Source organism: Onychostruthus taczanowskii, unplaced genomic scaffold (assembly GCF_017590055.1).
Source record: "Onychostruthus taczanowskii isolate IOZ18803 unplaced genomic scaffold, ASM1759005v1 scaffold20, whole genome shotgun sequence".
Lineage (NCBI taxonomy): Eukaryota > Metazoa > Chordata > Aves > Passeriformes > Passeridae > Onychostruthus > Onychostruthus taczanowskii.
The window spans coordinates 6,764,175-6,782,686 of record NW_024499240.1 but is presented as its reverse complement, the minus strand read 5'-3'; the positions used below and the strand labels follow the sequence as shown (position 1 = coordinate 6,782,686).

Below are 18,512 nucleotides of genomic sequence, written 5' to 3'. Positions count from 1 at the left end.
CAAGCTCAGGGCACACAAAAACCCCACCCCAAAAATAACAAAAAAAATCCATTTCTATGTATGGCCTTCATAAACTCTACTGTTAAGCTGATTCCAGTACCTACTTGTGCTACCTCTACCTTTCCTGAAGGAAACCTGTTGCAGTGAGGAGTGGAAAGGAAAAGATACAAGCAGCAAAATATATATACAGGTATTCAAAATATGACTGTCAAGAAACAAGTGTTTATGTCAGTATTGCAGCCTTTTACCTCAAAGAAGTGATATATGAAAGCAACCTTTGTTTTGAGAAAAATTATAAAGTTAGTAGCATGTGGGTAGTAAATAAGGAGCTAAATAAATATAATATTTAAGTGCCTATTATTTGGTTTTTTTTGTTGAAAGAATGGGATCTGCACATTTTTGTTTTGTCAAAAAGCTTGCGGTGCTGAGGCTGTGAGTTGTGTATGAACCAGAGGCCGTGCTGCAGTGCAGGGTGCTTATGCTTTCTCTGCTGAGGGGCTTTGTGCATGGGGTCAGTGGAGGATGTACATTCTGCTCTGGGAGAGGAGCTGGGCTCAGTTCAGCCTGCTCTGCAGAAGCCTCACATGGGATAAGCCTTGGCTTGTGAAGCTGTAGTGAGATGAACCTCTGGTTTGGGGAGAAAGCTCTTTTGGGCAGTCCTCAGTGCTCCTAGAGAGTGATTTATGGGTTCAGAACAGGATGGCTGGATTTCTTTTAAATCTGCAATCAGAACTTGACCAAAAGTAAGGACAAAAAGACAAGAACATACTTTCAGGAGAATCACGAAAATGTTCTCTGCAGAATTCCTGTAAATGTATGTTATAAGGTTGAAGGTGTTGTCAGTATTATTTATTGTCCACCTGACAGTATTCTGCTATAGCTGTCACTCCAGCAGGTCTGAAATAGGACTTTCTCCCCAGTGGAGCAGTAACCCACTCATACATTTGCATAACTTTCCCCACCCGTCACTGCACTGCCAGCCTGATTTGTCACAGCTGCTCGGAAAGAAAATGTCAGTGGCTCCCAGGAAATCCCATCCAGTGCCATTGTGCCCCTGGCACCACCATGGCCCCAGGGTGACACGGGACTGGTGGCCCTGCATGTTGGCTTCGGTTCACTGAGAGCTGCTGCAGTGTGCTAGGATCACAAAAATAGTGTGATACCAGTGCACACTGTGGCTCTGGTGGGATTTCTGAGGTTCTGGCTTTGGGGTTTTTTCAATGTCTGATCTTGGCAACCCCTTCACTTTTTTCACATGCTCTCTTCCACTGTGTGCCCAGCTGAGAGTTGCAGGGCACAGTTTGGGGTCTTTTCACCAAATGTGTGAGCTCCTCCCTATGCCTTCACGTTATGTCCACCATGAGAAGAAACCTGTCCCTGCTCCTTAATCATGTTTTTCCTCTTCTGAGTCTTCAAGGAAGGAGCTAGAACTTTTCCTCCACTTTCTGGGTAGGAAAAGGCTATGTTGTGTCCCACTTTTCTCACCCTCCCAAATTTACAGGCGTAAGGGGGAGGGCAAGTCCACATTACCCATTCTGCTCTTCATGGGAGTAACAAAGCTGACTTTTTGCCACCAAAACCAAGTGAAGCTTTGTGGGAAATGGCAGCCTGACACTTTTGTAGTGTAGAGAAATAGTTGCCCTAGGTTTGCTGCTTGTGTTTGTTTGAAATTCTGAAACAGAGACTGAATAGACCCTTTTGTACAAACTTCTCATCTGCACTGATGGCCATAAAAACTCGACAGTTGCTAGCCTGCAGTATGTGACACACTGGTTCTTTCCTAATCACCATCAGCCAAAAGGACGTGAACACTCCCCAGCGCGCCTTGGGAGATCATTGTGTCCAATGTGCATGCCCTGTAAAACTCCAGTCCTAGGCTGCTGTGGTTATGGACTTTGGCCTTAAGAATAATAGATGCCTAGACCATTAATTTTTTTTATTTTATGCCTCTGCTCTTTTAAAATCAAAATTTCTTGTTCCTTTTATTGGCTGCCATATATTTTGTTTCTGTGTACTAGGAAACAACTCTAGCATCAAGGATTGATTTTTAGTAACAGAAAATAACGGGTTTTGCGCCTATTATAGTTCGTAACAAAATTTTATATGTCATTTTTATCTCTGAAAAGTATTCTTTGTTTTTGATTTTCAGAAAGCAGTATGTTCAGATAGGATTGATTGACTGATTAGAAATATTCAAAATGCTTTCTGGTTTTTAGCTATAATTCTGTGGCTAGCTTTGGAAGTAGCATGTTTAACATTGTAATGACATACCTTCCCTTGCCCTTTTAAAATGAAAATTATAAGAAGAATCCTTTCCTCAGGCACATACAGTTTGATCCCCAAAGCAGAAAGTAAATACCATACTTTTGTCCTAAGTCCACACTGCATGATAATAAAAAAAAATCCTAAATGCTATATTTGATAGTTATATATTGCTTAATGTCTACTTTTCTTGTTCTGATAGAAGCAGTCTAAATAGCTTTCTTAATGCTGTGAAGTTTCTCTTTTAATTAAAAGAAATACCAGCATCATACTAAGCAGTAGTTGCATTTGGTAAATGGTCAAACACAACTTTTTGAAACAAGTGTAAATGCAACTTTGTTCTACATTTCATGTCTAAAGTACATGTTAAGCTGTTAGTTTGCCATTTGAAGGTGGAGCAGTTGCACTACATACATATCCATGTTTCAGCTGCAGGTTTTCAAGCTGGATGCATGTACTGCATTATTCTTGGTTTACAGATGTAAAACTTTGACTAAATCAAGGAATGACCTTTTCCAGCAAAGGGCTCAGACACCTACTGTGGGACTTGGGGCAGAGTTTGGGCTTTTGATCTAACAACTGCAACTCTCTGTTTATCTGTGTTGTGTCTGTTAATCTGAGGAGGTATAAAATACACAAATCCTGTTCCACCCTGCCTTTCATCCAACAACTGTTCAGATATAAGACATTCACAGAGACTGGAACATTGAAGGAGTCTGGTAGAGCTGACAGCTGCAAAGTGTGTTTGTATGGCAGCATGAGGTTTCCTCGGGGCAGGGGCATAGGACTGGTTGGTCTCAAAAGCTCTCTCCAAACTAAACGAGGCTGTGTTTCTGAGTGATTTCACTACTGAAGGCAGAGTAATGCTCCTGTGATAATCATGTTTAAAATGTTATTAAATCAAAATCAAGAGGAAAATAAACATCAGTCATTTCCTACCCACTCCCCTTTACTGTAAATATTGTAAAATTCCCTTGTAATGCCACTTGCTGTTGTTTGAAAAGAGATTCTAACACAGCATTGTGAAGGGCAAAGAGTTGCTATCCACAGTCTCCAGTAACAGATGGAGGCCTTTAAAAGCCAGTTTGCTCTGGGCATTAAACATGCTGGAGCTGCAACACTTGATTCTTTCTCTCTTGGAGAGAGTAAATGTGTCAGACTGGAATATAACAGGCTTTGGTCTTCCATGTCTGTGAAGAAGTACAAAATCTGTCCACTGCTGTTAATAACTGACTGTAAAGATACATTTTAAAAGAGGCTTGCCTGCAGCTATAAATATAAGCAAGTATTTTAGAGGCCTTTATATATGAAAAGAACCTTTCACAAATAAAAATCTTTGCCATCAGAAAATGATGTCTTCAAAATGGCTTCATGGAATCATAGAAGATTATGTGAGAGATAATGAAGGCATCACATTTAAATATTCTTCATTTTGATACTTTCTCTTCAGCTTTTGATGATCATCCTTTAAGGTTATTCAGATCCTAATCTTCTGAGAGATATTTGAGATGAAGGGATACTTCAAAAGGCAATTTTATTTCTTCTCTGTGTGTGTCATGTTGTCTAGAGCTCCAGTTTCACTCCAGAGTGTACATGAGGTCAGATCCTGACCTGCTATTCGAATAGTGTGTGAACTCTGGACTCTAACAATGCCCCTGGGATTTAAGATGTACACCACATTATTTTGCCCTTTTTTTGCTACATTGGAATATATATTTCATGAGAAATCTTTATATGTGTTAAATATAATCAAGTTCCTTGTTACTTCTTTCCATCAGTCAGGCAGTATTTTCTGATGAGGAAGCCTTGCTGATCATTCCACATGCCACTGTAAATAAGGCTATGCAAACAGTGAACTGCATTCAGTAAGTGGAAGCTGCTGTTACAGAATAGTTCTGGTACACATAGGAAGGAAGCTGAATATATCAAATGGCAGAATGTACCTTTTTCTTAAACAAAGCCATACTAATATACTTATAGTATGTTTCAAAGTACTTTCCTTGCATAATATGCACTGATGTCTTATTCACACAGGTACTAAAACTGAAGTAGAGAAATTTTAAGATGACATGGCAAGGTAGGATGTCAGTATTTTCTGTGTTTTGCTGGACTGCTACCATGGTAGTGCACATTTTACAAAGGAAGAATGCTTTGGGAAGAACTTGCCAGTTTCTTTACATCTGATTTTATCACATTATCAAATATTGATACAGAAGATTGTGAAGAATATGCTATTAGATGAGTTAGTACAAAATAATTTAGTAAGCATTTTCCTTCTTAGGCTTTATGCATCCACAGGAGCCCAAAGGCTTATTAATACTGAACCAAAAAATGTTATTTTCCTGTTCCCATGGGCTGTCTTTTATAGTGGCCAGCATTGTGACTGTGTGATGAAAGCCACTTTGATGTTCCACGTTTTGCAGTAAGAGGGCCATTAATGACACATGGCCTTTTGTGATAGCTGATGGAAACTAAGGCTCAACCAGTCCCTTGTCTCTCACCTGTTCAAGAGTAATGAGCAGGCTGGGATAGAATTTAGCTGGTAGCAAAGAGCAATGAGGAAAGGTGAATCTTGTCTCCAACTGGAACTGAGTACAAAGGTGCTTTTCCTCCTTCCTGTATTCATTTCACCCTATTCCATGCATGCCTGACTATGGAGTAACTACAGATCTTATCCTTATGCTCTTGTTTGGAGGCATGACATCCTCTTTTTCGAGCTACCTACGACTGATGATATTTTCCTAGGCTGGCAACTGCCGAGTTTGTATTTTATTAGGCAAGACCAGTTGCCTTCCATGTATTCAGCCAAACTTGTGTTCCAGATTCCCTTCAAGGCAAATTTTTGGGTTAGTACTGGACATATGGAAATGTGACCAGAGGAGGCACATCTGGCTTTAACTTACCATAAGCTCACAGAAGAGTCATGTGAATTTTTCTCAAGAATATGAAGAGCTTGATTCACAGGGTAAAAAGATTCCAGAGTAAAATGTTCTTAATTGTTTTAAGAAAGGGGAAATTAAACTTCAAAATGTTCAAAAACCCATGGCCTTTTAAGGGATTGTAAATCACTGGGTGCTTTAATAATTTCACTGTAACTTGAATTTTAATTGCCTGCCCCTTCCTTTTGCTGTCATGGTACTTTCATCCTCTCTGTTTTCCTGAGAGTGTTGTTATTGCTGTTTATTTTAAGAAATCCACTGAAATTTTTCCTGCACTGCAAAATTTCAGGGAGGGATATGTTTTAGTATTCTGCATTATTAATTTTTTTTATATCTCTGTAAGTTTAAAATATGAAATTTTAATGAATGTTCTAAACCCTGGACTTTTGCATTTCTAGCCTAAGAAGCTGAGGATAGTCAATGCCAGGTGCAGCCAGAATACTGCTGCAGCCCCACAACATATCATTTTTTTAACATTATTCAAATTAGACTCTGCACTCATAATTCTGTTGTTTCCTTTATTGCTGTTGTAAAGCAAATGGTTCTTTTATACAAATGTTATCTCCTGGCTATTAATTCAGCAGTTATTTTGGATTATGGCACTCCTGTTAAATTTAGGAATGTAAAACCTCATAAATATTTAAAAGTTTCAGACTGACGTGGGAAGAAATTGTTTTTGACTTGCTTTGTTAATATCCTGTTGTTCAATTTGTAATAGATTTGGAATATATTGTTATTTCTCTACTGTTTGACAAATGGAAAAACAATTTTAGTTGAACAACTGCTTCAAGTGTTCTACCTTGAATTGCAACAGGGTGATAAAAGTGTTGGTTTCCATAAAAATAGCAAGGAAAATATCTGCTTTTCTTTAAGAGACCAAAAATTCTGAAAATGTTAATTAGATCCCACTTCAAAGTTAATGAAAATGCAGCAGTAGGTTTGTAAAGATTGTTTGATAAACCATTTCAAGAAGGTCTACTCACAATCAAGTGCTTCTCTTTCAGCTTGTTATTTAAGCTTTTCACTAAGGAGTATGATGTACAAATGTGTTTCTTCCCCAAAAAACGATTATATTGAGAATCTTATTTCTATCCATGAGTGTATTCATAGAGTTAATATTAATGTGCATGTCCACTATCCCCCAAGTCTTCGAAGAATAAATGAATGATAAAAAAGTCACAATTTTTATAAGATTGCTGAAGGTCTGGACAGCACAGTTTCAGGGCCAGCATTCCTGCTTCCCACCTAACCACATTTTTTTTCTTTATCCTGGAATTATAGACACAGTTTTTCAGATCTTAAAGGATGTTAAGGTGTAACTCCTGTTGGGATCATCTAGAAGTATTCCACATATTTCAGTGACTACTCAAAAAAAGATGCTGAATTGATTCATATCCTGGTATGTTAGTATGTTGTAAGTATGTTAGCAGACAACTGAGTGTGCAGTTAACAGAGCTTGCATCTCTGCCTGCATGCTCCAGAAGTTCTTAAGCTGTGTCCTGGGATGACACTTGACTTGATGGGTTTGCTGTATTTCCTGTATGAGTTTAACTCCCTAGCACTGTGCCATGACTTCTGAGGTACTGGTGTGTTTTACTGAGTACTGAACCAAAAATAATTTTCTTCTACCCTGCAAGTAAGTTAAAACCACAATGTTAATATTATTTTATGACAGGTTTACACCATCTTCTCCTATGTGGTATAGCTAAAGCAACTTGATCTCTGCATTGCATAAAGTAATTATTGAGGTGGTACTTTGTCTTCATCCAAAAGAAGATTTTTACATGTCAGTAACTTGTAGTTAGAGTGCAGTGTTTCAAAACACAAGTTTTCAAAAAGGAAACCATAAAGTAGAACCATAGAACCTGTAACAGTCAAGGTGAACTTACATTACAGTTGCTTGAACTAAACTGGCATTTTATGCAAGTGTATAGCTGGATGTTCCACAGCAGCTGTGTCCATGTGATTTTAACTAATTCAGCACTGTCCAGCTCAGCCTGTGGGCTGGATCCAGCCCCTTGGAGAAGCTTCCACCTGACCCATCACCCTCTCACTGCGGGAGACAGGGGACAGCTGCTCCTTCAGCAAATGTACCCCCTGCACCTGCCCTCTCCAGAGAGAAGACCAGCAAGTCTGAAGGGGCAGAAGGAAGGTGAAAGAAGCCTGGGAGGTTTGTCAGCACCTCTGCCTGGCTCACGCAGGTGCTGCCACTGAGCAAGCCACAGCACATCTCTGTGCTCAACTAAATACATCAGCCAGGCCGGCACACATTCCTGTGTTTGTGTGTGCAAGAGCAGCTCATTCCTCTCTTACAAACAGAAGTTCCTGTTATACAGACAGTGCAAAATGTAAGGCTTTTGCTGTTGTTTTATTGACTTACTATAAAATCAGCATGTTGAAAATTATTTTACTTTGGAGAGTACTTCTAGACATTTCTTGTATTCCTCTTCTTCTGGTTCTGTGTGTGAGTAGTGAACAGTGTAAAGCAAAGGGCACTTGTATGCTTATGATTATGAAGGCATTTGGATGAAGAAATTCTGCAGAGCAGTATATTTACTTTGCATTTCTAAATGGTAGCAATTAAAACTCCCAGCTTCTGGCTATCCAGATGTTTCTTGCATTACAGCACTGTAATGTGCATTGGAATATATTGTGTTACTGCAGTGGCTGTAAAGTGGTCAGCTTTCAGTCTAAATGCTGTATCAGGGCTCCAGTTGGGATGGTGAACATATTTCCTGCTCATACCAGGTTCCTCTCCTTCCCACTGTTTCCACACTCTGTTAGCTTGACGTGTTTGTGTTTCTCAGATGAAGACTTTTACTGCTCAGCATTTGAATCAAGCAGGGGATGTATCGGCAGGTCAGAAGTGATGTATGGTTTGTTTCTTGTAAGAGTGAAAAAAAGGAAAAAGGACGGAAGTTTTGAATCAGAAATTTCCCTTTGGCATTTCCAGGCAGCAAACATCCCTCTGGTGTCAGAGCTTGGCATTGATGATATCCATTTTGATGACTTCTCTCTCGATGTGGATGCCATGATTACTGCAGCCCTGCGGATGTTCATGGAACTTGGAATGGTTCAGAAATTTAAAATTGACTACGAGGTAACCATCTGCGCTGCACATATCTGCTGCTTTTGTCTTGGCACTGCTCTGTCCATTTGTACACATTTAGTAGCCCTGCTACAAATTGCACTTTGAATTTCAGACGCTGTGTAGGTGGCTTTTGACGGTGCGGAAGAACTATCGCATGGTCCTGTATCACAACTGGAGGCACGCTTTCAACGTCTGCCAGCTGATGTTTGCCATGTTAACTGTGAGTACCCAGCTACACAGCCCCCAAGAGCTTCTACTGCTACACCGCCTAACCTGGCTAAACATTTGCCAGCATTGAATTTCTTTTCTAGTTATTATGCTACTCATTTCCAATAGCAAAGCAGTCAGAATTTATTCAACTTAAGGCAGCACATATTTGGCAAAACCTTATAGTGTTTTAGTGACAGTGATATCATAGGCACATTAAAGTGACTGAAAACAGATGGCAGTCTTGGAGTGCTCTTGTTATTACAGATCTTGATCTTACGAAATGTTTTTCTTTTGGAACTCTTTGATTTGACATTTGTTTCAAACTCCTAATTGGGAAGTACAAAACCAAGGATTAGAATCCCAAAGTATTTATTATGTTGATATTTATTATCTCTTTATCCAGCTTCATCTAAATAGTTTTGGAAGGTACTGCCTCAAAAGATTTGAAAATTATTTTCCAGCATAGTTATCTAAGTGAATCTTGAGTCTCCACTGGACACTGTTAACACTTAGGGGTTTTATTAGCATGTATCTCCAGCAGTACCTGTAGCTCCTTTCAGCATACAAGTAAATTCTACTGAAATTTAAAGTAAATTTAAATTTACAAGTAAATTCTGCTGAAAGTACCACTGCTAACATACTAGAACAAGCATACTGCTCTCTCGCCCTACCCCACAGCAACCTCACTGTGGGAAATAACCCATATCTAGCTAGTTCATTCTTGTAAATGTACCAACAAAAAACTCAGGGGTCCTGGATGCCAGAACTTTGCATGTTGGGCAGGAAAAAGAGACTCTGACTTCCCCTAGCAGGTCATTCTAGTGCTTGGTCAATCCCAGCAGGGTGGGTGTGTTTCTGTCAGTGTTGATGGAGGCATAGTGAAGCTGTACCATGCACCACGAGACAAAGGAAAGGAAGCCATCCAACGAGAGAATGGGCATGCGGCTGCTCAGCTGTGCAGAATGAACATTGTTTCAGCAGGCACTTGCTGATGGTCTCTAAGGAAATTCGGTGGTAATGCCTGGGTGCTGGTAGTTTTTATGGTTTTATAAACTTGACATGCCTTTTTTTCCCCCCAGTTTTAGAGAAAGAAAAAGCATTTTCCTCTGATGAATACAGGCAAAGGCGGGCAGCGCCGCTGGGTGTGAATTACAGTAATTTGTGCCGGAGGCTGCCGGGGCGGGGAGCCCCCAGCCCCAGCGGTGACACCCCTAGGTGGAGCTCCGAGGCCAGGTTTGCGGCACGCTGCTCTGCCCGTGGCAGCGGGCACCTCCATCCCGCCGGCTCCAGCAGCCACCTGCCCTGCCTCCGCCGACAGATGCTCTGACCGTGGCTCTCACGGCGTAATTTCAGAATCCTTTTAGCGGTCAGCACAGGGGTGCAACTGTCTGTGAGATGTGATCCGGCATTTTTATGCCAAGTTCATTTCCTTGCCCATGCTCCTGGTAATAAACAGAATGAGCAATTCCATGTGCAGAGCTGGATGTGAGTGGCCGCAGCACTGGTGTCTCCACACATCCCACCCCGCTTGGCTCTGGCTCTGGCTGGGAACAGAATAAGTTCAGTGTGTGATCTGTTTGGTCTACTCTCCCTTCAGGATACAGGAAGATTAATTTGTGCAAAAAAAGACACAAAAGAGACACTTGACATTAGTAATAATCCAAGGCTTGCTCCTACTGCATTTGTCTTGGGGATACCATCCAAGTTAGCGTGTGCCTTCTTTTTTCACTGGTAAAAGGGGGAAAATTCTTAGACAAAACCCGTCTTGGGGATACCATCCAAGTTAGCGTGTGCCTTCTTTTTTGGTAAAAGAGGGAAAATTCTTAAACAAAACCTCTTGAAGGGCTTATCAGAGCCCTTCTCTGCCACTCAAGAAGGCATTGCTTTGTGCATTTATTGCACCTTATTTCTGATTTCTCCATGACAGTGAGCAATGTAGACTGCCCCACAAATAGAAACGAGTAATTCTATTTTAGGGCATTTTCAGGTGGGATTTACCATAGTATAGTCATGTCTAACCTATAGTGCAGTAGCCTCTAAGGACCCCACCATACTCCCACTGAATGCACAAGGAAAATTCAGCTGTGTTGAACAAGTCAAAAAAAAATTCTGTCAAAGTCAAAAAGAGAAATTCAACAAAGACTAAACCATTGTTTCACTCCTGGCAAACTCAGCCTTTTGCATATCTAAAGTATGTTCCTGTATGTCTAAGTATGTATTTTCTCTCTCCTGAGCAATCACAAGCCCAGTTCTGCAAGCCATAGTTCTGTATTTCAGATGCCCAAGAATTCTGAAGACAAGCACTGCAGCAAGGCTGCTCCTGCAAGTTAAGGGAGTACCTGAGAGTAAAGTGCAGGATCAAGCCCAGGCTTCATTATCAGTGCCTTTGCCAACACAGTTCACATTGATACTTATTTCAAAGGGCAAAAATGAACAAGTAAGCAATACCAAATTAAAATCCCATCTGGTGTGCTAATAACAAAACATATAGATGTGGGGCAAGGTATAATGAATGCAATTCATTTCCTCACATGAAAGAATGACCTCCATAACTCACTGGAGACTCTGCCACTCATGAGTTATGGGTCATTCCTTTTCTGGTGAAAATAAATTTTACTGCACTATCGTCTATTGCCATGTTTGTTTGTTTTTTTTTTTCTCTTGTAAATTCAGAAATGAGGAAATGCAATCCTCTGTTTATTTGCATTATGTTCAAAGAAGATATTCCCTTACTGTAGCATTGTTTTAAATGAAATGTTTTTTACTACGTGACATATGCTGTATTTCTTTCATATATTCAGTGACAAGACTTTACATTAAATAAAATGTGGCATTTATTTTTGAGATATTGCTACTGTTAATAAATTCCTTAATTGGTTTCACTGCATTTGCAATACAGGTTGAATCCTTGAATTTAATCAAAGTTTGGATTACACTAAAGAATATTTATTACTACATCAATTTCATATTATAAAACTTCCCTTTTAAGTTATTTTAACTTAGCCATGAATATTTTCTCTAGACTGAAACTTGACACATGGTGTGTTGTCAGTTACAAACTATTTTTAATCCCTTTTTATAAATAGATCTTTATTATTTTTTGTTATACAAGAGCTATGTTTAAAAAAATAAAAAGAGAAAATGCTATTTTTAGAGGATTCTTTTCTAATTGGGTACATGTTACTGAAACTAAAACAAAAACAATGCCACTAGAAATCAGGTGAACCTCTTTCCTAATATCCAAGTTATTCTGTACACTGGTGGATTCTGCACAAAATTAATTAATCTTTTTTTTCTTCATGCTTGATCATATTTTCTGCTGTGTGAAGTTTAAGGAATTATAAAGCTTTTGTAGCAAGTCTTGCATTTCTTCAATTCCCACTGCAGTGCATTCCTGAGCACCTGGGGGAACTTGGCTCCCTGAACTGTTTAAGTACTAACTGCAGCCACATTTCAAACTGTCTAAACAGAAAATACTTAGATTTGAATGTGCATTTCTCTAAGTAGCATTTGTGGTCTTCGGGGTGAATAGCAGAGCTTTCACAGAGTATTGCAGCAATTTACTGATGTTTCTGTAAGTTCCTACCACGGAAGGGCAACAAGTCCTCCTGTATCACTTAAACTCCCTTCTTGCCAGTGGGTGAAATTATGCCCCCTTTGAAAATCAATGATATTTGGAAATTCTTAAATGGTGTTGGTGTTCAGCCTTGGTTTGGTCCTCCAATACAAATGTATTTCTTGTATATAATTTCCTTTCATGCTACCTAGATCATGTGGCTCATTTAGGAGTGTCACTGGAGACTGACACTGTGAAAAGACAAGTATTCTGATTTTCCAGCTCAGCCAGTCATTTTTGCTGATTATATTCTATTATGCCCTCCTGCTTCTGAAGAACCAGGTTGTTTCTGCCATGGGTAAGAGGCACAGCACCAGTGGTGCCCCACAGAGGCTCTAGCACCTCCTCCAGACAGGATCTGTTCAGGATGCTTGAGGTTAGCAATAGCAGTAAATGTTTTTTCTCTGCCATGAGTTCATTCAGGCAGGAAGACTGCTATGACAAGTATCCAAGAGGAGAAGCATAGTGATAAAAAAATGTTTCTAGGATTAACTCCCACATTCACACAATCATGTCTGAGCTGGTTGTAGGGAATTTCATTGCGTCTGTTTTCAAATGCTACTCCCAAATTCAAGTGGGTATCTGCAGCAGAAATTTGAGACACTTCCTTTTTAAATCATGCCACTTCATTTCAAAGTGCCAGATTGAAAAAGAATCTAATAGTTCATAACAGTTCCACAGAGTATATTTTATCTGGGCTCTTTTAAAGGTCTTCCAACTTAACATGTCAGCTATCTCTGACAGTAGGAATTGACTAAGATGGTCACTTCAGGATTGAAGAAATCTTTCTAAGTACTTCTCTAAATAATAATTCTAAAATTTTATCAGTTTAGTTTTCGGGTTTTTATTTCTCTGATAAAAAAATCCAGTTCCTGTCTCACTTTGCAGTTACTGGTATTTGTTTTCAGCTCTTTTTGCCTTTAGTGTCTCCTGGCTAGCAGAGAAATGGCATGCTGGAAATGCAACAAAGAGATAATAACAGATCACTCCAAGGACATTATCTATTCTGCTAACCATCTGACATACAGCAGCGAATAGAATATGACAATAAAGCATTTATCTTCTCCTTACTGAAACGTTCATGGTATCAAAACAAAGTTGACTGTTGCTGGATGGACTAACATTACTTATCCCTTTATCCCTTTTGCTACTGATAGTTACAGCTGCTTTTTTTTTTTTTTTTCCTGCTCTCAGACCGCAGGATTTCAGGAGATTCTAACTGAAATTGAAATTTTAGCTTTGATTGTGGGATGCTTGTGTCACGACCTTGACCACAGGGGAACCAACAATGCCTTCCAAGCCAAGTAAGCTTTCTAATTCTTACTATTTTAATTTGGTTTTCTTCCACAGGAGAGCAAAAGGTGACCAGGATAAAGAATGAAGCATTAATTTCAAGCCTTCTAGGCCAAGGCCAAGTACTCTTATTCCTGTGTGCAGTGAGGGACTATCCATCTTTATCATTCTCTGTTCCTTTAAGTAATTGCTGGCTTGTCCTTTGTAGCTGGCTGTTGAACTGACACCACATATTGAAATGTGGTGCCAAAACTTGATGTCCTTTTCAGGCTCAGCTGTTATTGATTCTGGTTTTCAACCCAGAAAGCACCTAAATTGTCTGTCTGGGTTGTTCTTGCTGACTGGGGTGCATGGCATTAAGCAAAACCTTTTTCTGCTATTGCGAAGAAAATAAGTGAAACTGAAATAATGCTTTCACAGAAACCAGGCTCCTGCCAGTGAAGTAGAAGTAGGTTTGTAGGTTTAAGAGTGGTACTTCTTACTGTGTAGGTAAGGGAACTCCTTAGATAAGGTCAAATTTATTCCAAAATCTGCCTTTCCTGAGAATAGGAGGGACAATAGAAAATGTCCCCAGTAACATCCTGGCCAAGCTGTGAAATAAAGCTGCCACACACAGAGATGCCTTCAAATCCCATGTTGTTTTCTTCACTCCCCAGTTCCTCTACAGTCAGAATATGAGGCCCCAAGGCATTCCTGTCCTGCAGATCCCAGTGTGCATTTGTAGCTTTTTCTGTTCTGCCTTACTGCTAATCCTCCAGTGTGATGGGGGAGTGGTCAAACGGTTGTCCAGAGATATTTGAAAGGCAGAGTGATACTGTATTAGCCTATTTTGTCCTACTTTTGCAGAAGTACTCTGCTGCAAGGTGTGTATGCAGGGGCTACTGCATTTCTGGGGGCAAGTTGCCTCAGTGACCATCACTCAAACTGATGTTTCTGATGTTCACTAAGCTGCCATTTCCTGAGGTATTGGTGTTGCCATACAATCTCAATGAAACAATGACACTGTCTGGATCTTCAATCACCACAGCAGGGAAAATCAATTGCAGTGCTCAAAAGACAGAGCTCGTGGTGCAAAGGTTACCAAGCACTGCTAGATGCCTTTTTGCAGCTGAGTCTTGAAGAGAATCAAAATAGACGAGACAAATGGGAAGGAAGCTCAGCTGATTGATGTTTATGTTCCCAATTTACAAAAACGAGACCTAAGATTTACATCCTGGCCATTTTAGGCTCTGATTAAATTAACCACTTCTCTGCTGTACCATTATACAAGAGTATCCTTTGTGCAGAGGGATGGCTGAGTTAAAGGTACAGGGTTCAGCATTAGACTGCTATCACTCATACTTGTTGTTTGACAACAGAGTACGGAGAGGAGGCTACCATTTTATGACTCCATAAAGAAACTGCTGAAGACATTTAATGAAAGACAAACATTACCACACATGTATAAAACATCCCTGAAAACAGAAGCTGTAGTTTTCATAACGCTAACTATGATTTATTCCTCTAACCTGACATAAATTTAAGCATCACATTTTCCTATTTTATCTTCACTGTCCAATACTACTGTTCTGTATGATGAAGGCTCACGAGGTATATGATGGAGGCAATATCACAGTTGTCTCAAATGTTATATATGTCAATATCACATTCTCTAGGGATGATGTTTCCTGGACATTCTTTTCTCTCATATAGCTGCATCTGATAATTAAGTATCAGTATGGTGCAGTTTTATGGTATATGCTCCTAGGAGACTCTTTCTGTCTCTAGCATAATCTCTTATTCTCATTTCTTTGGGAAGAAAGCCCATCTTCTCACTCTAGGCTGGGTCCCAGAAGTGAAGTACTTTGCTTGAACTACTTTGGTACTGGTGAACAGTGACCATTCTGACAATCCAGTCCCATTCTCTGCAATTCCCAGCAATTTGCAATTTTATAATGTTATTCCATATATTTTTGCCCTTTAGACATATAAAACTGACCTGCTCTGTTCATTTTGAATCTGATTTTGGTTTAGACAATAAATGTGATGAGAAAATACATTCTAGAGATATGCTAAGGTATACTTTTATATTCACTGCTCTCACTTGTGGTTTTTTGTTTACCTCTAGTATTTGCAGTTGGGTTTTTTGTTGTTGTGTTTTGGGGTTTTAATTTAAGGGTTTGTAGTTGGCCACTGTAAGCCCTTTGTTTATGTCTATTAAGAATTAAAAATAAAAGGTAGCAGGGGAACAGCTGATCCCAGCTCAAGGACATTACCTTGTGTCTTTACTGCGCAGTTCTATGTCTGTGCTGTTGTTGAGGCACTTGGAAAGATGCATTACAAAATTTCTTGTAATTCCAGAATAATCTTTAGTCAGCTGGCAATATTTAGCAAAGAATGGAACATAAATGCTTGTATCTGGATTTGAATTAGTATTTTGATCTCATCAGCTGTCTTAAGTGAGGTTGCTGAAGTGGAGGTGGAGAGTGTGGCTACGTGCTTTTGTCACTAAATTGTCTCTGAAACCTGCTTCGTAAGCAGACGAGCAGGATTTGTTGACTTCCCATGTTCTGTTTCAGGAGTGGATCAGCCTTAGCTCAGCTCTACGGCACCTCTGCTACCTTGGAGCACCACCATTTCAATCATGCTGTCATGATTCTCCAAAGTGAGGTACAAAAGCATTACTATTAATCTCACTGTAAGCTGTTGGGCAGTTTCAGCTGGAGAAAGGAAATACCATGTACAGTACCTTTTTAATGCCCTCTCCTTGAGGAATTATTTATTGGTTACCACAAAGGTCACAACTAGCACAAAATTAAACAACTACAAATGCTGATCACAGAGCCCAGAGATTATATCTGTCTCAATCAGCAAGGAGCAAGAAGAATACATCCTAATTATATTGTCAGCTTTTCTCACTCTTCTTACATATATCCTGCTCAGTGGTTTAGAGGTAGCTGAAACAGGTGCTTACCTTTTCCCACAAGTGTCATATTCAGAGTATCAGAGCCATCCTTTACTGCACCAATTTAATTTCTTCAGCAGCCTTTCTGTAATCAGTATTTTTATGATTTTTTTTCATAATTTAATACACTATTTTTAAAAATTAAAATCACTAATATCATGCTGTCCAAAGTATATTAATTGCTTTGCAGATACCTGTGAAGACAGAGCTCTTGCCTAGAATATCTTGCATATATCACTATACAGCATATACTACACCATGTATTTAATAACTGAGAGAAGTGGAAGAATGGACATAGAGTCCTTTCAAAACAACAGATGCATTTTCTTAATTTACAGAGATTGATTGCTACAAAATACATTTAGTAAATATAAAACCAAAACTGCTGTTCATGCAGCACAATTGAAGACCACAGCCTGATCTGCAGTAACTTCTGAAGAGATCTGGAATGTCTCATGATCACAGACAAATGGGAAGAGGGTGATGGCTTTACCTCTGTGGACACTGCCAGGGAAATTTGTCACGGAACTGCACCTCCCCAGACCTTATTTCATATATGTCCTCATACCATCATGATTATAGTAACCTTGTTACTGGAAAATTCTTGGTTTTAAGGGCATTTTAAATTTCCTAAGCAGTAGATGGCAGTGCATACTGAATGTGGGCAGGACTAAATATCACCAAAATAAGACTGGTTAGAAAGACCTTCAATATTTATGTAGGTGATTAGGGAAAAAAGACCTGTAATACATTTATGTATGCTAATATATGTGACTGTTGTCACAAAGTAATTCCTTAAGATTACATTTAGATTTTTTCATTAATTTTGTTTCTTTCATCTTATTTTCTCAAGAATTTCACAGAGGAATTATAGGATCTCTGTCCCTCTTGTTTTCAGAGATCCAGTTACAAAAGAACCTTCCCCCTCTCAAATAGCAACATCAAATAATTAATTTCCTTTCATTTTGGCCATAGAGCATCTTTCAAATTCTTAATCCACAATCCCTTAAAAAGCAGCCAGTTGTGCGGGCCCACAAAGGGTGTTCAAATTGCATATAAAGTTGTGGATCTTTAGGCCACATAGGCAATGGCTGTATACACTGTAGGACAAGACAGTAATGGGCAGAGTGAGCAACTGGGCTGCTTTGAATGAAAAACTGATTTAGTGTCCTTGACTGCTCTAACAGCAGTTTGTGTGCATGCAAGCAGCAGCACAGATAAATCTATTAGGATCACTACTCAAAATCTCCAATATGCAGCTCCCCAAAACATTTAATAAGATGAAAGACTGAGATGTATCCATAGTTTTTCCCCATAAACTGAGTCTGTGCAGGGTCAGAGCAGAGAGTAAATCTTTACTCGACAGGCTATAATTTCAGCAGAGTTTAGAAAAACATACCAGGTGCTTGATAACAATCATCCACTCTTCTGCCTCAATGTAATCTCAGCAGTATTAGCATTATTATTTCATCATAGTTTTGCCATGAATCAGAAAAGGCTTGTGTTACAGGGAAACAGTAAACTAACAAGTTAGAAAACTTTTTAAAAAAACTATTGATTGTTAGCCCTTTACCTCTTTTATCTCTTTCATTATAGGGTCACAACATCTTTGCTAACTTGTCCTCTAAGGACTACAGTGACGTTATGCAGCTTCTAAAGCAATCGATATTGGCAACAGACCTCACTCTGTATTTTGAGTAAGTATTGGCATTTCTGGTATTTGATGAATGAAAATTCAGAGAACTTACTCTAATGACCTATTAAATACCAATAAGGATATATAATATGAGAAATTAGTGTTCAGCTATGGTTGAAGAGTTTTATTCTAATACTTAGTATCTTTTAGACTAACAGATATATCTCAAGTGTCCAAATACATTTTGCTTTAATGTGTAACATGTCTGTGTCAACCAAAAGCCAGTGAAATTCTATATTTGTACTTCAAAGCAATCCCAGGAACCAGTTACAGCTCAGTTCCATAATTTTTCTGTCCCTTCTATGATCATTTCTTCAGGCACATAGAAAATCAGTGACATTTGAGAATTCTTTTCCACCATTTCAGCATTTCTAAACACTTGTGCTAAGAAATATCGTATTTAGTTACAGACCCAGTTACAGACACTTTGCTGCTTTGAAGACAAATTATGCCAATTCACA

The 18,512-nt window shown here is 39.2% G+C and overlaps 1 protein-coding gene across 1 annotated transcript in view; it reads left to right on the top strand.

Moving 5' to 3' along the window:
- Positions 1-18,512, top strand: part of PDE11A (phosphodiesterase 11A) — a 105,093-nt gene that overhangs the window by 64,324 nt on the left and 22,257 nt on the right. Inside the window, exons 11-15 of the mRNA XM_041403476.1 lie at positions 8,155-8,301; positions 8,405-8,512; positions 13,313-13,422; positions 15,970-16,060; positions 17,952-18,052. Of these exons, the coding sequence (XP_041259410.1) occupies positions 8,155-8,301; positions 8,405-8,512; positions 13,313-13,422; positions 15,970-16,060; positions 17,952-18,052 (557 nt within the window). The remainder of the gene's footprint in view (positions 1-8,154; positions 8,302-8,404; positions 8,513-13,312; positions 13,423-15,969; positions 16,061-17,951; positions 18,053-18,512) is intronic.